Source organism: Helianthus annuus, chromosome 4 (assembly GCF_002127325.2).
Source record: "Helianthus annuus cultivar XRQ/B chromosome 4, HanXRQr2.0-SUNRISE, whole genome shotgun sequence".
NCBI classification, from domain to species: Eukaryota; Viridiplantae; Streptophyta; class Magnoliopsida; order Asterales; family Asteraceae; genus Helianthus; species Helianthus annuus.
In genome coordinates this window covers 149,944,315-149,961,424 of record NC_035436.2, presented here as the reverse complement: position 1 = coordinate 149,961,424, position 17,110 = coordinate 149,944,315, and the positions used below count along the sequence as shown (strand labels likewise).

Genomic DNA, 17,110 nt, shown 5'->3' with positions numbered 1-17,110 from the left:
TAGAGTACAACTAACTAAAGCACCAACATGTTACAAATTTATAGTATGGTAATAAGACCCCCAACCCTTTCTACTTTTCTAAAATCATTTTCAAAACCAACCACCACAAAACCTCTTTCGTGCATATCATAAATTATGTCTTAAGAATATATTAACAATGACATAAAAATAAAAATAAAGACAAAATCACTTACATAACACTTTAATACATTAACTTTCCTGTAAGGCATAAGTTCTTAAAATAGTTTAAAACACTTGCATCAATCACCATAAAAAATCACAACAAAAGCAGACTAGCAAAATATTACACCCAATCTAATGGTGGTGTTGGTGGGGGTGAGGGGGAGGGGGAGGGGGATGGGGAAGAGGAGGGTGAGGATGAGGGATAAGGATTATCATCAGTGGCAAAAGCGTAAAAGTAATTACAAGAGCGCAGAAGATGATATTAACATCTTTTAGAATCCGGTAATAACGAAGGTAAGTGTTTTGGTGAGATGGATTAGAGTTTCCTAAACGTTCATATAGCCAAAACAAAGCACATAGATCCAGAAAGGCCATGGCATAAGCAAAGGTAGAGATAATCATAAAGAGGTTCACAATGAGAGAATGAGAGGGTCTGCCAAGTATAACCTTCACCAAAACGGAGATATATAAAGGTAGACACGCACCAACCAAAATTGCAACTTGTTTAGGATTTGAGTAAGAATGTGACCTAATGAAGAAAAAACAAAAAATACTTATCATCAAGTTATTCATATTGATGCATACATGTAAATGTAAACATTTGTTTGAAAAGGGGACACGCATGTTAATTATGGAAATTAATAATTAGTTGGTGTAACTCTCAATCTCATACTTTAACTCAAAAGGGATCTATCCATCTAAATAATGGATTACAAGAGGGGAGTAGTATCAAACGAATAAATCAATCAAAATATTTGTATAAAACATAATTCACCCCGCATTTGAAGACAACCCAAAAACCATGATGAAACTAAAAAGTGGTAAACAAACTTACCGAATAGGCGGTGGGGCTTGTTCAATCCGGAAAGAATTGACAGCTTGGGTAATTGAATTGTTATGGTTAATGGGAGCCGAAAACCTGCAGAAAAGGATGTTAATAACTGGCTGGGATTGAATCAAAGCAAAAGAAAAAAACAAGTCGTGATTGAATTGAAGGAGTTGTGACAAATTCACTTCACTTAATTAGTTAAAACAATTCAACTAATTTGAACACATCTCAAAAACTCAACAATTCAAATTTGAACTTAATAAAAACTACTACTCTGTTTTGTCTTGTAATAATATTTGAACTTAATAGACATTTATATGAAATAGGAAGGGTCAACTTATTCTACAAAGGATTCTAATTGTAAGAAGTGTAAGAAGAATTTATAGAGTGACAAGTATCCAATAAGCTAAAACTAAACCCACTACATCACCACCAAAAACCTAACCCCCCCCCCAACCACCCAAAAACCTAACCCCCCCCCCCCACCCAAAAACCTAAACCCCCCCCCCCCCCCCCCCCGCGGCAAAATAACAAAAAAAAAAAAACTATACCTCACCAAAAAAACCCCCAAAAAACCTAAACCCCCCCCCACACCCCCACCCCCCAAAAACCTAAAAAAAACCTAACCCCCCCCCCCCACCCACCCCCCAAAAACCTAAAAAAAAAACTAAACACCCACCCCCACCCAAAAACCTAAACCCCCACCCCCACCCCCTCGGCACAAAAAAAAAAAAAAAAAAAAAAAAAAAAAAAAAAAAACTTTTTTTGGGGGGGGGGGTGGGGGATGGGGGGGGGGTTTGTAGTGGGGTTTTTTTGTGTAGTGGGTTTTTTATGTTATTGGACACTTGTCACTCTATAAATCCTTCTTACACTTCTTACAATTAGGATCCCTTGTATTTGATCCTAATCCGAAATAGGAAAATATCTGTTATTTATGTCATGTATATCTCTCCTCAATGGGAGGAGATTTGTTTGTAACTATTTATATTGTTTATGTGAATGAGAAAGGGCAAGCAATTATAATCTTTCATGGTATCAAATCCCTAGGCGATCCTCCTCCTCCTCACCTTCTGCCTTCTGCCTTCTGCGCCGATTCCCATCTGCCATCACCGATATCCGTCTGCCAGCGTCGACATCATGTCGTCGTCTTCTCCCCACCCCGCTGTAACTGTTACATCCATCAAAAACCTCATCCCAGTTACCCTGGACATCGAAACAGGTCACTATACTACCTGGTCGAAGATGTTCAAGATACAATGCAAAGCACATCTTGTGTACGACCACCTTCAACCAAAATCGGCCACCGAATCATCTTCATCTTCTGTTTCGAGCAAAGAAAAAGATAAAGAACAACCTGTCCCCACCGTGACATGGGAGCGTCTCGACTCCATAGTCTTGCAGTGGATTTACAGCACCATATCCACTGATCTTTTGCACACCGTCCTTAAACCTGATACGACTGCCTATGACGCATGGACCACTATCGCCAATATTTTTCAAGATAACAAGGCCACTCGCACCATCGACCTCAACAATAAATTCGCAAACACTCACCTGGATCAGTTTCCGAATATGTCAGCCTACTGTCAAGCGCTTAAGGTGATATTCGATCAGTTGACTAATCTTGGTTCCCCTATTACTGATGAACAGCTTGTGCTACAACTGCTGTCGGGCCTTACCGAGCAATACGAGAACACAGCCTCTGTTATTCAACAAATGAAGCCGCTCCCCGATTTCTATGACACCCGCTCTCGACTATGCATGGCCGAATCCAGAAAACTCAGTCAAGTTCGTTATGCCGCACAGTCGGCCGGTGCGGCTCTCACCGCATCGGTTGAATCTTCACCCAAAGACAACCGCGAGAGGACCGATCAACCCACTGGACAGCGCATGGATTCTTATGAGCGGGGTCGCGGCCGTGGTCGTGGTCGCGGCCAGGGTCGAGGCAGACAGGGGGGCACCCGTGGCGGCGGCGGCAGGAATGGATATTCTTCGTTTGGTGGCGGAAACTTCTCATCTCCTTCGAACACTGCTGCATACTACCCATGGCCATTCTTTGCGCCATGGGCCGGCCCCAATAACAGCCCCTCTCCACAAGCATGGGCCTCATGGACTAATGGGCCTCCTTGTCCTTATCCCACAGTGAACCGATCCAACAACCAAACTTCCGCTGGAATTCTCGGCCCTAGACCGGCTCAACACATGCCAACGGATCTCAATCATGCAATGCATGCCATGTCGCTCAACGACCCGTCTTGGGCTATGGACACAGGTGCCACAGGTCATATGTCTTCTAACTCTCATCTCTCGTCTGTTTTTAATAAAAGCATTAATAAACACATTATCGTGGGAAATGGTCAAACCATTCCCGTGCACGGACAAGGCAATCTTACCCTACCCCCTCCCCTCCCACCTTTCAAATTAAACCATGTCCTTTACACACCGTCCCTAATTAAAAACTTACTTTCCGTTCGTCGTTTTACAACCGATAATAAATTATCTATTGAATTTGACCCGTATGGTTTTTTGGTGAAGGATCTCAAGACTCGGACCCCTATCCTATGATGCAATAGCTCGGAAGGACTCTACACTTTTGATCCATCCCAAGTTACCAAGATCACATCTCCCACCGCTCTCACTGCAATTTCTCAAGACACATGGCATCAACGTCTCGGTCATCCGGGATCTTCTTTATTACATTCGCTTAAAAACTCTAGTTTAATTTCTTGTGGTAGTTTGAAAAACAATGTTTGTCAATCTTGCGTGTTTGGTAAACATATTCGGTTACCTTTTATTGATTCTAATAATATTACAAATATGCCATTTGATATCATACACAGTGATCTCTGGACTTCCCATGTTCTTAGTACGGGGGTCATCGTTATTACATTCTGTTTCTTGATGACTTTTCTAACTTTCTTTGGACTTACCCTCTCACCACTAAATCTCATGTTTTCTCCACTTTTACCACATTTTATAATATGATTCACACTCAGTTTGAACGAAAATTAAAACAATTTCAATGCGATAATGGAACAGAATATAATAATACAATGTTCCACCAATTTTGTGCATTAAATGGCATGCAATTTCGCTTCTCTTGCCCCTATACCTCCTCTCAAAACGGTAAAGCCGAAAGAAAAATTCGATCCATTAATAATATCATTCGAACCTTTTAGCCCACTCTTCGTTACCAAACACCTATTGGCATCATGCCTTGGATGTAGCAACCTATCTTCACAATATTCTACCAAGCAAAACTCTTTCCAACATTTCTCCCACTCAAAAATTATATAAACATATCCCCTCATATTCACATCTTCGTGTCTTTGGTTGCCTTTGCTACCCTCTTATACCTCACACCAACATTCACAAACTACAATATAGATCTATGCCATGTGTCTTCCTTGGATATCCCCCTAATCATAAGGGTTATAAATGCTTGGACCTCAATACACGTAAAATTCTGATAAATAGACATGTCATCTTTGATGAATCTATTTTTCCATTCGCTAATAACCCCACCCCTTCTCCAACCACTTATGATTTTCTTTCAGCCCACATACATCCCCTTTCTCAAATCAATACCACCTCCCCCACTAACCCAAACACCACTTCGTCTCAACCATCGGCCCAATCCACTGCCCATCCCATTTCCCAGCCTCCTACTCACACACATGTTCACTCTCCATTTTTTGGCCCACTGCCACATACCCCTACCCCTCTATCGGCCCAATCTCCTTCCCCTACTAACCCACCGCCCACTATTCCTCTCGGCCCACACACCTCTACCGGCCCACACACCCTTAGCCCACACTCACCTCCTCACAGCCCCACACCCAACTCCCCCATCACCCAGCCCGTACCCAGCCTGCCATCTGACTCCTCATCCGATTCTACCTCTGAGTCGTCCCCTCAAACGACCTCCTCCTCGTTTTCCGTACCAGCCCCAACCCCAACCCCACCCCCACCCCCTCACCACCACCCACTCGAACCATTCGTACTCGTTCTATGGATGGTATACATAAACCCAAACATATGTTCAATCTCTACTCATCCTGCATCGAACCCATTCCCAAAAACCCGAAAGATGCTTTGTCCAGCACGGAATGGCATAATGCCATGAACACTGAATTTAATGCTCTTATTAAAAATAAGACCTGGGTGTTAGTTCCAAGGCAGCCTGATATGCATGTTTTACGTAGCATGTGGCTCTTTCACCACAAGTTTCGCTCGCACGGTACATTAGAACGGTATAAGGCGCGTCTTGTTTGTGATGGGAGTAATCAACAAATTGGGGTGGACTGTGGTGAGACATTTAGTCCGGTTGTCAAACCGACTACAATACGTACCGTTTTATCTATTGCTTTGTCACACTCATGGCCGATTCATCAACTGGATGTCACCAATGCATTCCTGCATGGTAATCTCAACGAGACTGTCTACATGTATCAACCCATGGGGTTTCGACATCGGCAATATCCTGATCATGTGTGCTTACTACAGAAATCACTTTATGGTCTAAAACAGGCACCTCGGGCTTGGTATCAACGATTCACAGATTTTGTCCTCTCTCTGGGATTTCATCAAAGTAAATGTGACAATTCCCTTTTTACCTATCAGCACAACGGAAATACGGCCTATCTTCTTATATATGTCGATGACATCATTCTCACAACGTCGACAGATTCTCTTCGGGTTAATCTTATGTCTCGTCTTGCAGCCGAATTCGCCATGAAGGATCTAGGGCCTCTGAGTCATTTTTTGGGTATTCATGTTCAACGACAAGGTAATAAGATGTTTCTTTCTCAACAAGCATATGCGAAAGACATTATCTAGAGGGCCGGTATGTCTTCTTGTAAACCAGCTGCCACACCTGTTGATACCAAACCCAAGCTTGGTTCGAATTCGGGTGCCGATTATGACGACCCAACATTGTATCGCAGTCTTGCCGGCGCTCTTCAATACTTAACATTAACGAGACCCGATATTTGCTATGCTGTTCAACAAGTGTGCATGTTCATGCACGCACCTAAGTTAGATCATTGGAACGCTCTTAAAAGAATCATCCGGTACCTACAAGGAACTTCGTCCCACGATTTAACTATTTGTGCTTCTACAGACTTCTCATTACGGGCCTACACGGATGCTGATTGGGCAGGGTGTCCGGATACGCGGCGGTCTACATCCGGGTATTGTGTTTATTTTGGTCCTAACATCATCTCCTAGTCGTCTAAACGTCAATCGGTTGTCTCCCGATCTAGTGTTGAGGCCGAATATCGGGTCGTTGCTAATGTGGTGGCGGAAATTTGTTGGCTTCGAAATCTCTTACTTGAACTACACAAGCCCCTCGCGTCTGCCAGTCTTGTGTATTGCGATAATATTAGTGCAATCTATCTGTCCGGGAACCCAGTTCAGCATCAACGTACCAAGCACATAGAACTGGATCTTCATTTTGTTCGCAACTTGGTTCAACGCGGCTCTGTTCGGATTTTACACATACCTACACGCTTTCAAGTCGCTGACATCTTCACCAAAGGTTTACCAAAAGTGCTATTTGATGATTTTCGGTCCAGTCTCAGCATTCGGCCTCCTCTAGCTTCGACTGCGGGGGTGTAATAGACATTTATATGAAATAGGAAAATATCTGGTATTTATGTCATGTATATCTCTCCTCAATGGGAGGAGATTTGTTTGTAACTATTTATATTGTTTATGTGAATGAGAAAGGGCAAGCAATTATAATCTTTCATGGAGGATACAATCAAATATTTATATATATTGTATGTAGTTAAATGAATCATTAATGTGGATTTACACCCTCCGAAACAACTACAATCATTGGCTTTTAGGGCTTGAAGGATTCTAATGTTAGCCAGGTTTATTGAATAATGGTAGTTAAATGTACGTTGTTTGCTTGTAGTCCAGGCCTCTAGCTCTGCATGTGAGGTAATAAAAGGAAAGACAAGTCTATATATAAACATTTTTTCTTGTTCTCATACTTAAACAAATATGTATTGTTGCTCAAAAGATTCATTGTTATGATCCATCCCAAAAGAATTCCATTTATTATAAGCTTGTTTTGTATAGTTTATGCAGAGGAGGAGATGCACTTGTAAATAGGGGTGTTTTTGGGTTTTGGGTTTCTTGGGTCGGGTTGTTCGTGTTTATTGCTGAGAAAAAAATAACCCAATAACCAACCCGTTTAAAGTTTGGGCTTGTCAGGTTCAGGTTAGTTAGTCGGGTTGTGTTCAATTTCGGATATAGATGTAAAACACAAATAAATGTTTTTTAACGAATTATCATCAGAATATATATAGCTACTAAAAGAATATCACGAGAATTCAAATATCACTTGACAATATGATATTTTAATGTTCAAAGGTTTTAAAACTTAATGTCTCAAATACTCGAGACTCCAAACCAAAACACATCTAAAAAAAAGACAATATATATATATATATATATATATATATATATATATATATATATATATATAGGGTGAGATTCTAGAGTGAACACTAGTGTATTTGTAAACTAAGTGAACAAATTTTGACCATTGATTTATATCATCAAATCGTAAAATACACTAGTCAATCTTTATCAACAAATCCTAGCCATTGATTTACACTTGTGTATTGATAATCAAGGGGTATGATTAGTTCACTAGTGTTCACTATAAAGAGGGTTGTTCACTAGTGTTCACTATAAGGGGATTGTTCATTCTAGAAACCCACCCTATATAGGGCTCGGTTCAAATGAGAACCACAACGAGTTGTGAGAACCGTGAGAACTTTTTCTTTCCGCGCGAGTTGAGCTAAATTTTTTTTCACAAACGTAGATAAAAAATATTATAAACACATCTATAAAAAAAGTAAAAAAAAGTTGTTGAGTCGGTAGTTTTGACTGGTGCAAGTTTTTTTACGCGCTGGTTTAATTTTGTACGAAGATAAATATTTTTTACGCCTCATGTAAATGTGGGTATGCGACATTTTTAAATTTTTTTTTCTGAAACAAGTGATTTTTTATAACTTTTGAGAAATTCTTTTTTTCAAAAAAAACCTTTTGAATGACCTAGTTCTCACAACTAAGGTGGTTCTCATTTTAACACATCCCTATATATAGGACCATTGTATAAAAGAACGTAATCAAAGCAAACAAGACCCCCAACCCTTCCTACCAACTTTTCTAAGGCCACTCGGTATGAGGGACGTCCTCGGTGCGTCGTGGAGCAGCGCCGGGGCGAAACACCTTTTCCCCTGGTCCGTCGACGTCGTCTCCGTTTTGTGCAAGCCGTTTCAGCTGGGCTGCCACCTCAGCAAAAAGATGCCGTTTAACGGCTACTTTAAAAAAAATAAATAAATAAATTTCGAAATTAATGCAAACGGCTATATTTAAAAAAAAAATAATTATTTTATCTTTAAATACATATCTTTCACCCTATTTTTTAACCATTTCAACCCAAACTCTCTCTCAACTTCATAAAATTCTTCATTTTTTTATAAGTTTTACCATGGATCCATACAATCCAAACAACCCGAATCCGAACCCAAACGCGAACACAAACCCAATACCAAACGTTTTCTCGGTACCTGGATACTATCCTACGATGGATCCGAGTTGGTCGGCATCGTAATTTTCTTTCTCGGGTTTCCAACAAACCCCCAACGCTTTCTCTCAAATGAGCCAAATGCAATCCATGCAACAAATGCAATCCTTGCAATAAATGCTAATCCGAAACCCGTTCAACTCACAATTTCAATCGCAACCACAACCTTCACCACCACCGATAGAGTCGTCTCAACCCGTAGAAGATGAAGTTGAAGATTGTGTTCAGGAGACGCAACCCCAAACCTCGAAACGGAAAAAAAAGGAAGCAAGTGGCGCGTCTAACCGGTGATCAACCTTCGGGAGCCAGGTCACATCCTTGGTCAAAGATCGAGGAGGAGACGCTAGCTAAGGCGTGGATTAGCACGTCAAAATGCCTCATTGTTGGTATGTAAAAATATATAAATTTTATGCAAAAAATATATAAGATTTACCTTTTTTAATATATAGCTTTTGTTACATTATGAAAATATAGGTAACAACCAAACCAACGGTGGTTTTTGGGAAAGAAATATCATCAAAGTTCCTTGCGATTATGGAACAAGGTCCGTATCGCGGTCTAGATTCCGTCGCTTCGAAGTGGCGAAAGATGCATCCGGTCGTGAACCGATTTGCTAGGATGTATGATAATTTATATGTTAATCGTCCTAGTGGGTGGAGTGACGAATATGTTTTTAAATAGGCGATGCGTAGATACAAAGATGAGCATCGAATCGTTTTCCCACACGTCCGGGCATGGGAGGTTATGCGAACCAATAAGAAGTGGACGCCGGTTCCAAACGAGGTTGCAAGCGCTAAACGAACAAAAACCATGGAGACCGGAAGTTATAGTGCAAGGGGCTCGGACGCACGATGCCAAATAAATATAAATGACGAGCCGGAATTTGATGATGAAGAGCACGTAGTTCGAGAGGAGGCACACCGGGTAGGGACAAAGCCAAAAAGGCAGCATTTGCAAAAAAAAAAAAAAAAAAAAAAAAAAAAAAAGCCACACGGGTGCGATTTAAAAATGGACGACTTGATGGCCAAGTTGAAATCATACACCGAGATCACAACCCAAAAGGTACAAGCGAAGCAACGTGAAGTGGACGAACGGGCTCGGTTGAAGCAAGAAGCGGTAGAACTAAAGGAATGAGTGATAATGACAGCCGATATCAACTCGTATCAGGAAGAAGACCGTCCAGTTTTGTGTAGAATGAAAGAAAAAATCGCTAAAAATGGAATTCTTAGGATTGTTAATTTTACCAATCTAGTATTTTTTTTGAAGTTATATTTTTTTTAAGTTATGTTTTTTTATGTTATGTAATGTTTGTTTTTTAATATTAATGATTTTATTTTATAACTTATTAAAATGTTAAGAAACATGTTGAATTTAAAAAAAATAATAATAAATGAGGGGAGGCTCATCCTTCATTTCCCTTAGTTAATCCTTGGAGAGGCATCCTCCTTAGATGTTGACGAGGCGATGACGTAAAGAGTCATCCTTCAAGGATTTGCCTTCTCCACACCAAGTAATCTAAAATCATTTTCAAATCCAACCACCACTAAACCTCTTTCATGCTTATCATAAATCCTGTCTTAAGAATACATCAATAAACTGTAACAACAAATAAAAACAATATCACTTACGTAATACTTTAATACATACATCAAGTTTCCTTTAAGGTATAATCTCTTAAAATAGTTTAAAACACTTGCAACAATCAGCGTAAAAAATCACAACAAAAGCGACTAGCAAAATATTACACCTAAGGTATTTATATTTATTCCAATGATCTCTAGATCAAGTGGTGGGAAGCTTGCATTTCTCTTGAGAGATGCAGGTTCAGCACTCACTTGGTGCAGAGTGAGGCACTGGTGGGCAATGATAGGAGACCCAGGGAAACCTGGGTTGGATTCTTGAGCCAAACGGGTTTTACCGGTAATTTTACCATCGTGCCTACAGGCGGGTGGGTCACCGGTTTTCCCCGGATTTGATGGTGGACTCGAGTTACTCTTGGAGTACCCCGTTTGTTCAGTGGGTGCTCGGGATTGATTCTGTTAACCGTTAAAAAAAATGTATTCATATTTATACATACGTCTCCAATGTAAATGTAAATATTTGTTTTAAAAAGGCCCAAACTATCTACACACTTGGTGTGTAGATAGTCACCCCAAAAAGTTGGTTTTTGTTCTTATATGCACACCCTGCAGTGTCGAACTATGACCAAAACATGGCGTTTTGGTCCGGTTAACCAGATAAAGACTGGCGGGTGTCTGACGGGTCTGTTGACCGGACCAAAACACCGAGCTTTGGCCGCGTTTTGGTCCTGCAACCAGACCGGGTGTCAGTCTTTTGTCTGGTTGACAGGACCAAAACGCGGCCAAAGCTCGACGTTTTGGTCCGGTCAACAGACCCGTCAGAAACCCGTCAGTCTTTTTCTGGTTAACTGGACCAAAACGTCGCGTTTTGGCTACAGTTCGACACTGCAGGGTGTGCATATAAGAACAAAAAACACCTTTTAAGGTGTGTAGATAGGCAAATGGGTGTGCCAATAAGTACACCCAAAAAAAAAAGGGACACACATGTTAATTAGTTGGCGTAACTAGAACGAATAAATCAAATCTTTGAATAAAACACAAATCACCCTCCATTTGAACTTGAACATCCCAAAAACCAAGATGAAACCAAAAAAGTGGTAAGAAACTTACTGAATCATGTTGGGAATCCCTGTAGCTGAATCATCTGGGATGTTTCCGGTGAGGAGAATTCTGACAAATTTACTTAACTTGATTAATTAAAAACACATGGTGAAAACGAAACATTCAAATATCAACCAATCTGGCAATATTTAAACCTAATCAAACTGGTTCTCCCTATTAGTTGATTTAAACCTTCAAAAGCAACACTGGGAATCCAATAATCATAAAAAGAATCTCCGTCACCGATTCTTAAAGCATCAGGGCCCAAAGGTTAAAAAAAATAAAAACAGAGCTTCTTTTTTATGTTTCTCAAACATGAAGCTATTCAAACTTACTCGGTAGGAGGTGAACCGGTGGAGCCATCTTCTTCAATTTCTACCTGAATGGCGGCTTCTTCATCTCCCTGCGGTGCTAGTTGCAGGTTTGGGTTGAGAGCTGCTAAAGACCTATAGAAAAAAAAAAGATGTTATTAAACCAAATCTTCAGAAGGAAAGCGTAAAAAACGTAATTGAGGGTTTACTTGGCACGGATTCCATTATCGGGGTGTTGTCGTCGCAGGGAAATGGGAAGCGCCAATCCAAATGGTGTGGTAAGAATGCTTGAGATATCTTCTCTCTTCTCCATGTTATGTTTTCCGAGGAGGTGATGTTCAAGGATTGTATTTAAACTGAGAAAGGAGAATGAATGTACCCATTAATAAACTTTGTTTTAAAACCTCAACGACTGTGTGTGGTTTATGTGATGAAGAAAGTCGGCAAAACATCATCAGTCATAATAAAAAAAACACTAAAATTATCCATGCTTTACAAATTCTTTAATCCTTTTGATCATGTTGATGGTGTTATCCTTGCGAATACTTATATGTGTAAAACATTAATATTATTATGTATATACTATGTGTTATGTGTTAATTATCGGCCACATTAGGTAAGGTCTGTCTCATATATATATATATATATCGATCCAAAACTTCTTTGTGCTCTCAAACTTTCATTCTTGTTTTAGATTCCAGGGTGTTCGTTCCGGTACAAACCATATTTATCCTACAAACCGTAAGAACAGATCCTAGCACTTAAAAAAGGTTAAATTAGCACATACCAAAACAATACATACATAAAGTAGCATTTTTGAACTAGAGTTAATTACTTTTTTCGTCTATATGGTTTGTCAAAAATCACTATTTCAGTCCATTAGTTTAAAAATTGCGATTTCAGTCCCTGAGCTTTCACTTTCGTAACCATTTCAGTCCCTGTGGTTTCACTTTTGTAACCATTTCAATCCATTATTCTTTTAAGTACATGGACTGAAATGGTTACGAGGTGGACTAAAATGGTTACGAAAGTGAAACCACAGGGACTGAAATTGCAATTTTTAAACTAATGAACTGAAATAGTGATTTTTGACAAACCACAGGGACGAAAACAGTAATTAACTCTTTGAATTATATTAGCACATGAAAATTAATCAAGATAATTGATTTTAGCACCTATGTGAAATGATATCAGCACTTTTCTTTATGAGCATATTGAAAACAAAAGAAATATCCAAATAAAAAATTAATTGTTTGTTAATGAATTCAAGATAATTGATATTATTTAGGTTATCATTTTACCACTTCTCTATAATTGGTTGGATGTCACATGACACTTTTTAAATGGTTCTTACAGTTTGTATACGAAATATGGTTTGTATTTGATCCTGCTCCTACATTCCAAATTGTTTTTGTCACTTTCTTTTTTATTCTAGCTTTTTGTTTTTCATAGGGTAATCCGCTACGTTCAATCTTGATACCCAACATAGTACGTGGTATCAGAGCCCGTGTTCTTTCGAGCAAAAATCTTTTGTTTACACTCTTATCTCCGGCACAATGGAAAGCAAAAAAACCATAATTAAAGTATCAACACTAATTTCTTAACACATTTATCTATAAGTGTGTTTAAATGGTAGTATTTGTTGATTCTATAGTGTTTTCTTTTAAGTACATTTTGTAAGCTACATAAACGGTTTGTGACAAGGGATATAAATATTTTATTGTAAAGGGTTCTCCTTGATCCGGATGCTACATGATGATGATGAAGAAGGGGGTATTGCTAATTTGCTACTAAGAACTTTTTGACAAGCAAGCGGACAGTTTTTTTGCTAGCGATCTTACAAAAGGATAATAATAGAATGTTAATAAACTCATAACCTGATGTAATGATTATCCGTTACAAAAGTGAGACAATTTCAAATATTTGCAAATGGAAGACTAAATGGTTATTAATTTTATATATAAAAAATTGATGTAAAACAACTAGTGCTGAGATCACTAAAAATTCTTGTGAGGGGTGAGCAAAATAATCGTCACAACCGATAACTGAACCATAATTGATATAATCGAACCGCTATTAACCGATAACCGACATAAGCAATAGTTCTGAAACTTTGTATAACCAACTAACCGGTTATGGTTACGATTATGAAACTTTGGTTAACCAATATAACCTTAACCGAACCGAACATGTAATTATAAGTTTATATAATGGATTTTTATTTTACGTTAATCACGTAGACATCTTTTACTAATATAAAAGTATGTTAGTAAGAAAATAATCTTGATGTAGATGCCCTTTATTTTAAGGGTAACTTTGTAGAATAGTAACCAAGTTTTTAAAATGTTCCAATTAGGTCACTCAAGTTTCAAATGTGTTCCAATCAGGCCACTCAACAATCAATATTCATTTTTCATTAAAATTAAGGGTTTTCTCATCTATTTCATAGATAACCGTGATGATGTGGATTTTTGTTTCTTTTTTCTTTTTTATTTCATAAAAACTAAAAAAACGACTTATTAAATCCTAAAAATAAAAAAAACCTACTTATTAAATCCTAATAAATAAAAAAACTACTTATTAAATCCTAAAAAAATAAAAAAAACTACAGAGTATGATAAATATTAAAGTGGGAACTCACTTAAAATCCGTATTCCCATCGCGCCTGTACTCGATCTTCGCGATTTCGACTCGATCGTCGTGGGTCAAGTCGCCCGCAGGGACACGGTCGAAGCAAACTGTAAAGCGATCCAACTTCGGTTTGAGTGTAATACCCCAAAAGTATTAAAATTTAATTCAAATATATATATATATATATATATATATATATATATATATAGAGAGAGAGAGAGAGAGAGAGAGGAAGGTTAACGTACATTACGGCTTAACGTACATCACGTACGACAGGTGATTACGCACGTTCATTTTAAAATCACTCACGTTATAACTCAAAAATCCAAAATCACGCATGTTGAAACACAATAATCACGCATATTGAAAACATTAATCACGCATGTTATAGAACAAATAATGCACGTTATCGTACGTTAAGCCGTAATGTACGCTATACTTTTTCTATATATATATATATATATACATATATATAACCCAGTTCATAAGTATAATAACTAGGAACATTTAACCTAGTTAGTAACATGTTATTAAAAATAAAACAATGAATGGTGACCTTTTGAATGAAATTCAAGTTAACGGACTAAAATGGTCAATTAAAGTTCTAAAATATTAAAAAGAAAAAAATTAAAAACAAAACACACATAAGCGTGTGTGGGTGGTCGACCAGAGTAGTGAAAGAGAGGGAGAAGCTCCCCCATAACCTAATCCATCCATTTCTGCAAATTGAAAGGCAAAATCGGGTTGAAATATCGTGCATGATTCGAAATATTGATCACCTAGTCCAGGAGACCACAAGGTATGTCAAATTTCTTGTTTGATGAAGTAGAGAAATTTTGATGAACTTCTTGTATTTCGATTCTTGGATGGATTGTTGTGTTATGGTAAAATTGATGTTATATGATTGCTTAGAATCATGAAACTTCATAAAAATTGAGAAGAAATTTAACATGAACAATGTGTTTGGTTAAGCATCCATGTGTTTCAGAAGTGGGTTTTGATGAAAAGTTAGAACCAATAAATCTAGATAGTTAAATTTTATGTCAATGCTTGATAAATTGAAGTTATGGTGCTAATTTGATTATGATGAAGAAACCTACTTAACAAATTGAAAATCTCATGGTTGGAGATTCCCTAATTGAGTTAGTATAAAGTAATTAAAAATCTTGCCCATGAGGTGTTTGATCAAATGTCTAAATGAAACTAAAATATTGAATTTTATAGTAAAGAAAATTGGAGGAAATCCCTTGGAATGATTAGTAGCATATGTTATGAAAGTGTCAATTAAATGTCAATTTAACAATTAGACGAGTTGTACATGACAGGAAACTCGTGTGAAGCTTCGGGAAGTCAAGCCGGTGTGAACGTACGATTGAAGGAAAAGCTTTAAGGTACGTGACTATACGTTTCATAGTTACTCCTTGTTTAAATAGTGTGATTTGTTTGATAATATAGTTGAGAATGTGATATCCATGAAGTTCGGTTTGTTCATAAGTGATGGAATTCGCACGAACAAACCAAACGGGTCAAAATAAGATAGGACATAAACCGGGTAACGGGAGCGTAAAATATTGATTTTCAATGAACCCGGGTAATGGGTGAAGCTAGGTGTAAACACAAACCGATAATGGGAACGTGGATCACGAAGTGACGAACCCGGGTAAATGGGTTGTAGATGAAAAAAGAATAATTCCATAAAAGAAATGTAGATGAATCAAGTTTATGAACTTGAACGTCTAATGGGTCGAATATGTGCTCTCGCAAACCGGGTAGTGGGAGCGTGGAACATGTAATTATTAAGACCGGGTAATGGGTATAAATATGAGGGATTTTAGATACTAAAAAGGACCGCAATAACTCAAGCATTGCACTTGATTATTGGAAATGGTCGAATAATTTAAACGTGCGAGCCAAGTAATGGATGCACGACTTTAAGGCTTTTCTTATAAAGATACGCATCAAACTAAGTTCTGAAATGGTGTATTGAAAAGAGTTGAAAAGATCAATTGCAAGTGCCAAGTGATGCCTAAGTTACGACAACAAATGTTGTCTTTATTTTGCTTAGCTGTAAGTTACGGCACACTGTCGTAGCTTGCGGCAGTCACTTTCTGTTTGTTTGGGGTTAGGCGTAGGTTACGGCACACTGCCGTAACCTACGGCAGGCACCAGCTCTTTTCATTTGTTGATTGACCGTAAGTTACGGCAACCCAACTGTAGCTTACGGTGGGCTTTGTTTGACAAATTGTTGTTTGGGAATACAGGCTTATTTAGATATGTTATAAACTCCATATAACTAACGTTCTTGAATATTTTTGAAATCTAGGTGGTTGTTATGAAGTCACGGATGATGATCAAGCATAGTGAAGAACCGAACACAATCTAAGATCAAGCTTCCGCGTTTTGTTTAGTCGTTTATGAAACCAAACATCGTTAACATGTAGTAATGATTTTGAATACTTATGAAATTTTATTAAACTTACAAATGAGTATAGTTTATGTATTTGCATTATGAACAGATAAATGCGAAATTTTTATAAGATTTATGTTATTTAAGTTTGGGTCTTACAAGTTGGTAATCAGAGCTCAAGGTTAAAGATTAAATGTGTTCGTTTCAAGGCTTGATCGAGACATCCGGTAAGAAATAGTTATGAAATAAATTTCAATAGAATATACTAGTGAAGAAAAGGATTAAAAGTGCATAGGAGGGGTGTATTTATACACTCGAACCCGGGATATGCTCAAACATAAATGGTTAAGGTGAGATGTATGCTTAGCCAAAACCAAATAAGAATGACACATCATGTGTAATATTAAGTATTGAGTATAAATTCCCATATAAAGATATGGGAATGATTAAACGAATTGT

At 38.1% G+C, this 17,110-nt stretch overlaps 2 protein-coding genes and 1 long non-coding RNA gene across 3 annotated transcripts; all 3 read left to right on the top strand.

Moving 5' to 3' along the window:
- The first annotated feature begins 2,149 nt into the window (after positions 1-2,149).
- On the top strand, positions 2,150-5,851 carry LOC110933643. The gene is made up of 2 exons (XM_022176855.1): positions 2,150-3,293; positions 5,700-5,851. Exons 1-2 carry the CDS (start codon positions 2,150-2,152, stop codon positions 5,849-5,851), a joined length of 1,296 nt encoding a protein of 431 aa, XP_022032547.1.
- A 9-nt stretch (positions 5,852-5,860) lies between these two features.
- LOC110933644 (uncharacterized mitochondrial protein AtMg00810-like) lies at positions 5,861-6,241 on the top strand. The gene has a single exon (XM_022176856.1). It carries the CDS (start codon positions 5,861-5,863, stop codon positions 6,239-6,241), a length of 381 nt encoding a protein of 126 aa, XP_022032548.1.
- Positions 6,242-14,884: 8,643 nt separating this feature from the next.
- LOC110934819 lies at positions 14,885-16,812 on the top strand. The gene is made up of 3 exons (XR_002588652.2): positions 14,885-15,043; positions 15,570-15,635; positions 16,568-16,812. It is a non-coding gene; the product is annotated as an uncharacterized LOC110934819 (long non-coding RNA).
- Positions 16,813-17,110: the final 298 nt, after the last annotated feature.

Coding starts and splice junctions, on each gene's coding strand:
- LOC110933643 (XM_022176855.1), top strand. CDS start 2,150: ATGTCGTCGTCTTCTCCCCACCCCGCTGTAACTGTTACATCCATCAAA. Junction 3,294..5,699: donor TATGGACACAGGTGCCACAG/GTCATATGTCTT, acceptor CAACGTCGACAG/ATTCTCTTCGGGTTAATCTT.
- LOC110933644 (XM_022176856.1), top strand. CDS start 5,861: ATGTCTTCTTGTAAACCAGCTGCCACACCTGTTGATACCAAACCCAAG.